This window comes from Lottia gigantea (assembly GCF_000327385.1).
Source record: "Lottia gigantea unplaced genomic scaffold LOTGIsca_32, whole genome shotgun sequence".
NCBI classification, from domain to species: domain Eukaryota; kingdom Metazoa; phylum Mollusca; class Gastropoda; family Lottiidae; genus Lottia; species Lottia gigantea.
The window spans coordinates 1,646-13,772 of NW_008709073.1; the positions used below are offsets into that span (position 1 = coordinate 1,646).

At 36.5% G+C, this 12,127-nt stretch overlaps 2 protein-coding genes across 2 annotated transcripts in view; both read left to right on the forward strand.

Moving 5' to 3' along the window:
• The window catches only part of LOTGIDRAFT_161985 (hypothetical protein), a gene marked incomplete at both ends in the record, with an annotated part of 788 nt that extends 716 nt beyond the window's left edge, over positions 1–72 (forward strand). The window contains one exon of the mRNA XM_009057922.1: positions 58–72. Coding sequence (XP_009056170.1) covers positions 58–72 — 15 coding nt within the window. The remainder of the gene's footprint in view (positions 1–57) is intronic.
• A 2,752-nt stretch (positions 73–2,824) lies between these two features.
• LOTGIDRAFT_161986 (hypothetical protein) lies at positions 2,825–3,433 on the forward strand (the record flags this gene model as incomplete). The annotated part of the gene is made up of 2 exons (XM_009057923.1): positions 2,825–2,991; positions 3,247–3,433. The coding sequence occupies 2 exons, from the start codon at positions 2,825–2,827 to the stop codon at positions 3,431–3,433; spliced, it is 354 nt and encodes a 117-aa protein (XP_009056171.1).
• Positions 3,434–12,127: the final 8,694 nt, after the last annotated feature.

A 12,127-nucleotide genomic window follows, 5' to 3' on the forward strand; every position in this document is an offset into this window, starting at 1 on the left:
AGCTTCTTGGATTTCCAATTTTTGAAAAAAATTATAGTTAACATGATTATATTATAGACTTACACAAGGTGAAAGAAAACCCACATTTTATAATATGTATTTGATAATCAACAAAAAATGTAAAATGAAGAGAAGAAAAAAAAACTGTATAGGGTGTTTGCATGGCAGCCATGTTGGTACATTGGCAACTTGCCAACTCGGTAAGGAAACGATGAGCTGTGTTTGTTTGCTGTACTCATGGCACCCACAAGGGTAGAGCTGACAGGGCTCTGGCCTTGGGGCCCGTGATTAGAAGGGGGCAGGGTTGGTGAGCTGATGTGGGTTAGTAATCGAAATGAAATGGTGTTTAACGACATATTTTTATACAATTTTTATACGCCCACATTAAAATGTGATCGTATATTGTCGCCACCCCTGTCTGTCTGTCTGTAATTGGCTTGTGAACGTGATAGAGACTACAGCTTTCATCTGATTTGGAAATAATTTTGATCAGATATTGATTTTATTTTATTTTTAGGATTACCTTACAGATTGCGGGGAAGGGAGGGTTTGATTCTCCCAAATGTACAGGCCTAGGGTGGATCAGACACTTTATTTAGAAATTAGGATCAAGGGTCTTGATATTGGGTTTTCTTCTGTTCTTATTCTGATCGGAAATTAGAAAAAATAACTCGGCGGATGGGCGAGAAGTATAGTATCTGTTATGTACTGATTGTTTTTAGTTTACTATGAACAATATCATCATTTAAGTTCTTATTTTTTGAATATGCAACTATCATTTTCTGCTTATAGACATGGGGGAATTTCTCTTGCAGGCTCTTATAGTGGGCATGAACTATCTTGCTTGCTCGATTGCTGGTTGTATTAAACGGGACAACAAAGGGTGCTATGCCTACATTATGATGAATATTTAGTCCTATAGGTCTTGCTGTATTCAATGTCTAAATCCAATGGGCCTCCCTAGATTGACGGTATTTGGTAGTTTCATCTTCGGGCAAGTCAATTTCTATACGCTCAATTGGGATTAATGTGAGATCGTCTATTGAATGGTCGTCGAGGTTGAAATGATTAGAAACAGGCTTGTCTTTCTTTAATTTGATGTCTGACCTATGAGCATTAAAGCGAGTTCGTAAATTATTCTTAGTTTATCCTACATATTGTTTGGGGCATTTCTTGCATGAAATTAAATATATTACATTCGAATGTTCACATGTTAGATGTTTCTGGATCGGGTACCTTTTATTCGTAGAGTTGCTTGCAAAATAATGAGTTTCTGATATAAAGGGACATGTTTTGCATCCACTGGACAAACATGGAGCACTTCTTAAACCTGGAGGTACTTCGGCATAAAGTCTGTTTTTAGCTGCTATCTCTGCTAATGTGGAATTTTTTATGTTTCGTAAAAATCGTTTAGAGTACCCACGCTCTTTCAGTTTTGAGAAAACAATCGTACAGGCTTGGTTGAAATCAGAAGATCTTGTACAAATTCGATGAAATCGTAAAACTTGTGTCTTAATTATACCAGAAAAGGTATGATTTGGGTGAAAGGAGCTCTTGTGCAAGAGTTGATGAGTATCAGTTTCTTTGAAATACACTTTAATATCCAGTTTATTTGTTTCTGCTATAGAATCTCCCTTAAAGACTGTAGTATCGAAAAAGTCTATGCTTTTGTCACTCACGTTTGCGGTTAGTTTGATAGAAGGATGGTGGTTGTTGAGAATTTCAAAGAATTCCCAAAACTGTTCGATAGAATAAGTCTAATGAAGAGGGAGCAGCAGTGGACAGTGTTATATATGGACCTTCAACGGAAAATAAAATAGAACGGTACTCAAATACTTTTTTGTTCTTGAACTTTAAACCAGCATCATCGATTTGATTGCAAATGCAGTTCTTTTTTGGAAATTCTAGTTAGATCTGATATTTTGTCTGCCTGCTGTGCTTGTGAACATGCAAGAGAATATATTTTAATGAAATTCTGAAATTGAATGATTGCTGCAATGTTAGCATATTTCCTGTAATCTGGAAAAATTTAGTAAGTCCACTTTTGGTGAAAAACTTTTTGGTAAAATTGTTTACCCACTTCTATTTATTTAGGTAAAGTGGTTTTAAGTCTCCCCTTTTAAGAGGTTTTGATCTCGAAAGACATAGTAAGTATAAAAATCATAAAGATCGTATATAAATCTGGTAAAACATAGAAATCAACTTACTAGGTTTTTCGAGATCAAAATCTCTTAAAAGGAGAGACTTACAACCACTTTACTTACATAAAAAGAAGAGGGTGAACATAGTAAGTTCAATTTTTCACCAAAAATAGATATATCAGCTGAAAAACCACACTAATATCTTGAAAAATTCATCTATATTATGCAGCTTGATCCTGAATCTAAACAGTTTTCTCTTGTTTACTCGAATTTACATAAATTCATGCTTGATAAACTAAAATATCATGTATATTTTTTCTTGGCCAAAAACTACCAAATCTATTTAGCAAAATTGTCTTTGATGCACAAATTAAAAACTAATATAAAATCAAAAATTAGATTGAAATATTCAATGCTATCAGCAGAATTTAAAAATTCTTTAAAAATTCTCACAGATATACTTCAAGATGTCCTTGCCATGCCCTGAAATATGCCGGTCGTCTATTAAAAATTGTACAAATATTGCCTCAAACAAAATAAAAAGTCAAGAAAAACAGTATCAGAGAAAATCCTATTTTTCCTTCCTATGATGCTGATCTAAAGGTACCATCTCCCAAGGTACTTCAATTCACTTCTTGTTCAGCCTGTTTGTCCAGCTTGCGTAATTAATGACTCGGGTCCATATGGATGTCCATTACCGGGACACGCTGATTGAACAGGAACTGAAAGGCAAGATGGTCGCTTCTTTGGAGATGGTACCTTTAGATGAGATGCAAGCATCTCAGGATGGACAAATGTTTGATATTGGTGGTCAAAGTGGTGAAAGCACATGGAACACAGGTTCAAATAGGTAACTTGCTCTGATATTGAACTTTTTGACATGCTATTTTGTTCGGTGCAGTACTTGTACAATTATTAGATGATGCTCATATTTTCAGGGTTTGAAGAGGACACCATGAAGTATATCTGAGATACTTACCTTTGAACTTGGGTACGTTTTTGGACTTGCAACATATGATTTTAGAAATGCCCTACTACTCATGATTTTAACAAATCATCTGGATTTGAGTAGACAATTACCCATTATCCATGTTTTATTTTCCAGGAATATATTGGCTTTTGTATATGTACCAATCATGCAAAAAGAATTGGATATCTTCAGAAAAAATGTGTGGAATACCCACCGTGGAGGAATACAAAAAGATAAATGTCTTCCAGCAGGAGTACCTGAACACATATATCACTTCCCGGAAAAGTATGGTGGCAAACCCTGTGGAAGAACAGTTGGCTGATGTTTGTGATTTATCAGGAGTTATGGAAGTGAATGATTTTATTGATACATAATTTTATATGAATTGTGAGAATTACATCAGAATTGCGGATATTAAACCAGATGAAGCAGATATAGCTTACTTGTATTTGAAATCAAAATTTGACACTATCTAAAAATGTGACAAGCTTGAAATTTGACACTATAATTGAGACTGCTTACTCAACTATTGTCATATCCAGTCTAAACTGTCATTAAACATCCTTTTTTTGTTCCAAATGTGAATCTTAAGTGCTCGTGATAGCATAACAATTGTGAATCGTATACAAAAATGTTTTTTGATACGATCACTGTGTTTCGAACATGAAGTCATAAATTGCTGTTGTCCTTATCTGTCCCCTGCCTGTTCACACAATTGCTTGTGCTTGTGATCCTGATGTATGCTACAATTTCTGGCATAATTTTTATTGCCCACATGAAATAAACGTGTTGTAAAGAAATAAAAAAACTTTTTTGTATTACTTATTTACAAACAAACTTTGCATATATTATATGAAGAATCAATGACAAGATTGTAAGGGCATAACAAGCAGTTGCCATGAGTTATACGCACAAAGTTGCATTTACAATAGGTTTTAACGATCAAATTTTCACTTGTCACCTTTAGAATTGTCGTATAGTGTTGCAAGAAGAGACTTTCCAATTAATCCATTTGTCAAGATTAATTTCATTGGATAAAAAATATAGGCTCTAATGCATTCACAAGAAAGTGTTTACAGACTGACGAAAATTTTCCTGACAACCTCATGTGAATCAATTTTGAGAATATGAAAAGATCATCTTGGTCTGTATCTGTGACTTCTTGAATCTGTTGCTGGAACTAAACCATGTTCCATGATACAACATAGTGTGAACAGAGGTCAAAATTCTGAGAAAAAAAATTTCCTGTCACAGGCAACAGGTATCTTTTTTATTCACTGATATCTATATATCTGTGCATACAAGACTTATAATTCAGTAAATGTGAGTCCAATTCTACTCTCCAGTAGTCATAATTCTTCATATCTCTTTTTCGTAGAAATACTTGATCTATCTGTCCACAGAGATGAGTAACATCCAAAGATTTCACATACGTGTTAAAAAAAACAACATCCTACCATGCTAATGAGTCCTAGAACCTTTAGGATTAATTTAACTAAAAACAACAATCCGACGGACTAACTAAATAATATCTTGTCACAGTAGATTGTTAAAGCAAAAATGAACCATTCCACTATACTCTTCTGAGTCCATTTCATTCAATTTCACTAGTCGATTTAACAGTAAAAACACCAACAAACACAATTATCGGCAATAGGTTAGCTGTTCCTTATTACTTTTTGATGAAACAAGAAATTAATTAGTTATAATTAGTTTTCGTAAATAATAATATCCAAACATTACTTATGCTTATGGCAACTTGTAAAAAACCAAGTTTGTAATGGTATATTTAAACGTTAATAATAAATTTTCTTTCAATACTACACCAATAATTACCATTTGAATGAAATACCTGTGTGAATGAAATACCTATTTGGATTGAGACTATTTGAAAGTAATACTGTGTGAATGAAATACCTGTTGGATTGAAACTATTTGAAAGTTACAATGTATGAATGAAATACCTGTTGTATTAAACCATATACGGTAGTCTACAATAATAACCATTTAATAATACTGTGTGAATGCAATATCTGTTATATTGGTATAATATAATATATTAAAAATTAAACGATTAGAATATATGGGTCTCTTTGAAGTAAATATAAGCCATAACTGCTAAAAATTGGAACACAGGTAACTGAGAAACTATACCTGTAAATTTCCAATAACAGAAGTTCATTTCATATATTTCAGAACTATTGAGTGCATGAAGCTTCTGATATTTTCATCATGTTGCAATACTCATTATACATATGACGTTCAAAGAAATTGTTGATGGCAGTTTCTGAGAGATTTCCAAGACAAAGTAAATGCCGTCATCATCAGACAACTTTGTAGATGCAATTTCAGGATCATAGAGTTGATAACCAGCTCCTTGAATATCAAGAATAATTAATTGTTTGTTTGTTTTAGTATATGAATAATGTGCCAATGACTCAGCTTTCAAGGCTTGATCACTTTGATCCTGCACAACAATAGATCCAGTGTTGTTTATATATTTCACGAAAGTACCAGAAATATAACTTTCAACTGTAAAGCATGTGTCCCCTGATTATTCAAAAAAGGCAGTATTATATATGAAGTGTGGCCCATATTCTTTAGGAAAGTCAAATGCCAGACAGGATGCCAAGTGTTGGGCCAAGCAGTTCATTTGGACAGATTTTCGATTATGGGCCTCGATTGAACCAAAAAGGTTGACAATGCTGTCTACTTGATCACTTTTGTATTTCTTTACTACATACATACTGCGAGTGTCTAAACCTTCAGTGCATTCTGCTTTGAATGCTTGTCGAAACCCCCCTTCAGCAAAAGGTTTTTTCCAAAAATTTAATTTTACAGTCTTGGCATCCGACCATTGCTGCCCGTCAATTAGAAATTCCTCTAAGGAGAGAATTAAACTCTCCTTTTCTATAGGTGCTGGGGGTATTAATTTCCCAATATTCAGCAAGCTTGCAAGGGAAATGGAGGCAGGGAAAGCTTGAGGTCGTGCAACAGATGCTGATGGTGTAACTGACAAAATATTTGTGCCGACAGGTTTATTAGTAGAAAAACCACTACAAGAAGGCATATTCCTATTATGCTCATTTGTTGTGTTCATGTCAGTCTGAGAAGATTCAACGAATATTTTTGACATTTACCCTCAAAATGTTCTGAGAGTCTTTGAATAGTTAAATATTCCAAGGTTTCGCCATCACCAGTACCCTTGCCCTTTGCTTTGCAAAGCGGCCATGGTTATCATCGTTCATCCAAGATTTACTACATTCCTCTCAAGTACGATCGAATGACTGCTGTCAGCATCTATATAAGGAACGGTATGGGTGAAGCCATACCATTCATACAAGGCAAAGTCGTCGACAAACTTCATTTTCGACGTCTACAATGATTCGCTCCATTACGTTTTACAAAGGAGGTGTTTTGAGACAGAGGGGAGCCGGGCCGCTTTCCGGATTGCTCTCAGCAGTCAAATGCAACGTCGCGTCTTTAGGAAAGACCTTGTTGTCGGCGGGGAAAGACGCCCTAAAATAGAATGCAGCGGAACTCTTGCCTCGCGTGGGTGTAGCTTTAATGAATGTCATTTCGGGACGATAAAACTGGAAAGAAATGGCTTCGAATACCTTCAAACCAGCCATGAAAAACACCCTTTCCGACGCCTTAAACAACGTTGTGTAAAATGATCCATATCGTCGTCCATGGGATCAGTGTCCTACAGGACGTCAAAGAAGAAGAAGCGAAAAGGATCGTTTATCGCCTCGACTCCTGCCAAACGTCGTCCAGATGTCTTTGATCATGGCTTCGCAAATCATGCGACATGATTCCTGCCCCTGTGCTCGAGATGAACTTCAACAATTGTTTAGCGTTCCCTATACTCAAACGGCCCTGACGAAGCTGAGGTTTGGAAGAGATGCTAAAACCCTGGTCACCTCTTCACTGCCTAATTACCCATACCGAGCCTACGTTGAGAAGTTTTGGAAAAGGGGCTAAAACGGACCATTTGGCCAAACAAGTCTTGTGGGAGAAAGACACAGCGGATCAGTTCGACAGCACTCAAGCTAAGGATAAGACAGTAGCCAACAACGTTGTACACCCTGCGAACCAAGGCTTGGAACAGAGACACGTCATCATTTCCCAGAGTCAAGTGTTCGAATTGCAATCCCGCCTCCACGTCGACATGTGTCTACAAAATAGATATTTGATCGACGGTGTTGATATGAGAATCAGTTTGGAAAAGCAATATCCAGAGTTTTTTCTCATGTCCGATAACGACAATAACAAAATAGAATTTTTCAAAGCTTACTTGGAAGTTTCCTTTGTGACCCTGTCGCCCAGCACCTACACGCGTTTTGCCGAACAACTCCAATCGTCTCCGGTCAAATACCCTTGGAATCGAGTCGTCGTGAGAGACGTGGTAATCCCGAACCTCCGAAGAATTCACGTTTTGGATAACTTGATTATCAACGAAATTCAACCCAAACGTCTCGTCGTGGGATTAGTGGGCAATCAGGCCTATAGCGGTACCACTACTAGGAACCCGGTTAAATTTGGGCTCTACGGTTTGGAAGGTCTCAAATTAGTCAAAAACGGAGATGTAGTCGATGAATATGAAATGGACTTCGGCAACAAGCAGGCTATTTCGCCTTATTTGGATTTGATGAAACGCGTCAGCATTCTTAACACCAAAGAAGATTTAGATTTGCCGTTCAACAACTATATCAAGGGATACACGCTGTATTGTTTTGATTTGACCAACGATCACGGAGCCGACGGCACGTACTTTCATCCCAATACCACTGGTAATTTGTCGCTGGAACTTAAATTTAACACTGCCCCCACCGATCATCTAAGTCTGCTCCTGTTTGCCGAATACGACAATGTCTTGGAAATTGACCAAAATCGCCAAGTCACCATGCATTAGTGAGCCACGAATCAATAATTGAAGGAACTCCTCGAACGGCATTTACCCTTGTCTGTGTTTGGTGGAGTCTTGGCGAGTAACCATCTGGAAAATGTTCGACCTCGCCAGTACCCAATAGCTTACGTCGTCAATACAGACGATGATCGGAAACCGGGAAGGCACTGGACGGTGTTTGTCTGTGAACGCCCCGGAGAGGTTTCGTTTTTCGACTCGTATGGTTGCCCTCCTGAAATATACGGTACTCAACGTTTTGTACGAGATAAAAACGTCATTCCCCAGCCCAGATGGCATCAAGGATTAAACAGTTTCGTATGTGGTCATTACTGCTTGTATTACCCTTGTCACCGCTTTCATGCCCCCACGCCACACGCTTTGGTTGCATTTGGTTCAGTGTATGGGGAAAACGACTGCTTGGTCCTCTCGTGGACTCCTCATTTACCGCCCGACAACGACCCAGGGACAACGCTGTTTTAGTAGTAAGTGCGGTATTACAGGTACCAGACGCTGGTTGGCTGAGAGGTATCCCGCGACTGTGACGTCATAATCAAAAATAGACCTAGGAAACCCCTGAAATCCGTGCTGAAACAGGAAGTGATGAAAAATTTTTGAATGTGTGCTTTTATTCCACTTTGCTGGCGGTCTACACCATGTAAGTTTCAAGTCAATCCGCCAAATAACAGCCGAAACAGTATTTTTCGATTAATTCCGGCTAAAAAAAGTATGCAATGAATTTTCGAACATCGAAAATTTTTAACTGCTATCATTTGCCCTTTGTTACAAGAAATCCAATGAAAGAAACCCGATTAAAATCGGTTTATAAACATGCCCTCTAGAGGCCATTTTCCGTTTGTTGCTAACGTCGCTTCATGTTGCTCAGAAAATTTTCGTTTTACATTCATTCCACAATTCTCCACAGGTTAGAAAACATGGTGAAATCCGTTTTGCCATACCCTTTGCCGTTTCCGAGAACTAAGCTCCCGGGATGAAGAAAAAAAAAATAAACAGTTAGAAAACAATGCAGGGCGTTCGTTTAAGCTGGTGGGCGAATTATTAGAATATTAGATGGATTAGTGTATGAAGAAAATTTTAAAACTCCACCATATTACATTACGATTACATTTTCATTTTGAGAGATCAAAGAAATAGAAATAAAAGAGAAGGTAATATTGTGGCTAGTAATTGCATGAAATTATTAGGTAATTCTTTGTATGGTAAATCAATTCAGAAAGATATATTCATAACAAGACATCTATGGAATGAAGCAACTTAAAAATCCAATTTGATTCACATATCAAAAGCTATCCTAAAATAAATGAAACTCAATATATTGTTGAGGTAGAAGATGAAGAATAAGAAATAAACTCAACCAACAGTAAATCTACACGACTAACACCTAGTCATTTGGGAACATTCGTATTATCACACAGTAAGAAAATAGTGAATAATTTTATTCATGTAATAGGTATTCGGTGTATATTTAGCACCAAATGTCAAATACAATATCATTCTCCCGATGGTATTTTAAAAGAAAACATTTAAGGGTTATACGATTACGTTCAGTTAGCTAGTGGACATGATGTCCCAAATGAATCTAAGAAACCGTGGGGGAAAAGTTTCACCAATGGATGATGATAAACAAAATAAAGTTTTTATAAGTTATTTTGAATCTCGTTAAGAACAGCAAAGGAATCATGTACCCTTATGGTGATTAAGATGAACTGACTTTGGATGAAAACTATGAATTGGATGATTTTGGTCACCTTACCTATGATCAATAAGTTTATTTTATTTTTTAAAAAACTTACCTTTTTTTTTTAAATGAAGTTTAATTACAATTTCCTCGTTACCAAAATCAATAAACCTATTTTTACTACTTTGATTTCCAGATTTATACTTTTATCATAAACGAATTATATGTTGTTTTAAATGGTTTCTATATAATTCTATATCCAATCGGTACAGTGAATGTTGGAATGCTGTAAATAATCTGACGTTTGTATTTATTGAAAAATCCACCGTTTATCAAATTACAGTGGATGTTAATGACATCGATATCATTCTCGATATTAGCCTTGTGTGGTGCTAATGTTGATTCCGTATATATTTGTTCATCAAACCCTAGTAAAGTATCTAATGGATTTTCCACATTGAAATAAACTTGACTATTATTTCTCAATATCAATTATATTTTGTTCAGATTCAAATTACCTTCGAATTCAATATTGTTTTTACCATTTACACTTCCTCCGTATTCTGATAAGTATTCGTTGATGGCCACGTATTCGTAGCTTCCTGGTAGTAAGCTAATGGTTTTGATTTCGGGGAAGGGAGGGTTTGATTCTCTCAAATGTACAGGCCTAGGGTGGAGCAGACACTTTATTTAGAAATTAGGATTAAGGGTCTTGATATTGGGTTTTCTTCTGTTCTTATTCTGATCGGAAATTAGAAAAAATAACTCGCCCGATGGGCGAGAAGTATAGTATCTGTTATGTGCTGATTGTTTTTAGTTTACTATGAACAATATTATCATTTAAGTTCTTATTTTTTGAATATGCAACTATCATTTTCTGCTTATAGACATGGGGGAATTTCTCTTGAAGGCTCTTATAGTGGGCATGAACTATCTTGCTTGCTCGATTGCTGGTTGTATTAAACGGGACAACAAAGGGTGCTATGCCTACATTATGATGAATATTTAGTCCTATAGGTCTTGCTGTATTCAATGTCTCAATCCAATGGGCTTCCCTAGATTGACGGAATTTGGTAGTTTCATCTTCGGGCAAGTCAATTTCTATACGCTCAATTGGGATTAGGGCGAGATCGTCTATTGAATGGTCGTCGAGGTTGAAATGATTAGTAACAGGCTTGTTTTTCTTTAATTTGATGTCTGACCTGAGCATTAAAGCGCGTTCGTAAATTATTCTTAGTTTCTCCTACAAATTGTTTGGGGCATTTCTTGCATGAAATTAAATATATTACATTCGAATGTTCACATGTTAGATGTTCCTGGATCGGGTACCTTTTATTCGTAGAGTTGCTTACAAAATAATGAGTTTCTGATATAAAGGGACATGTTTTGCATCTACTGGACAAACATGGAACGCTTCTTAAACCTGGAGGTACTTCGGCATAAAGTCTGTTTTTAGCTGCTATCTGTGCTAAGGTGGAATTTTTTATGTTTCGTAAAAATCGTTTAGAGTACCCACGCTCTTTCAGTTTTCAGAAAACAATCGTACAGGCTTGGTTGAAATCAGAAGATCTTGTACAAATTCGATGAAATCGTAAAACTTGTGACTTAATTATACCAGAAAAGGTATGTTTTGGATGAAAGGAGCTCTTGTGCAAGAGTTGATGAGTATCAGTTTCTTTGAAATACACTTTAATATCCAGTTTATTTGTTTCTGCTATGGAATCTCCCTTAAAGACTGTGGTATCGAGAAAGTCTATGCTTTTGTCACTCACGTTTGCGGTTAGTTTGATAGAAGAATGGTGGTTGTTGAGAATTTCAAAGAATTCCCAAAACTGTTCGATAGAATAAGTCCAAACCATAAAAATGTCATCCAAAAAGCGTCCGTAAAAAAGTGGGTCAAATGGACAGAGGGGCAACACCTCACGTTCCCACTCTGCCATGAAAAGGTTTGCGTACGAAGGGGCGAATCGTTTGCCCATTGCTGTCCCTGAAGTTTGTAAATATGTTTTACCATTAAATGTGAAATCGTTTCGACTAAGACAAATCTCTAAAAGCTGTAGAATTGCATCGTCGGGTCTGTTTGGATCTGGGTTTCTATTAAAAGCTTTACGAACTGCCGTTAAACCAGTAGTGTTATCGATATTGGTATACACAGAAGAAACGTCGATAGAAATTAAAATAGCATTAGAGGGAACTCGAAGATTTTTTATTTTATTGACAAAATCGGTTGTGTCTTTAAGGTAGGCGCGATGTTGGCATGCTAGAGGTAGTAAGAAATGATCAATGTATTCTGACACTGCATATGACTCACTACCACAGTCAGATATAATCGGGCGGCCTTTAGGGATTTTATTCGAGATAAACCACTCCTTGGTTGGATTCTTATGGATTTTAGGCAAAGTGTACAAATT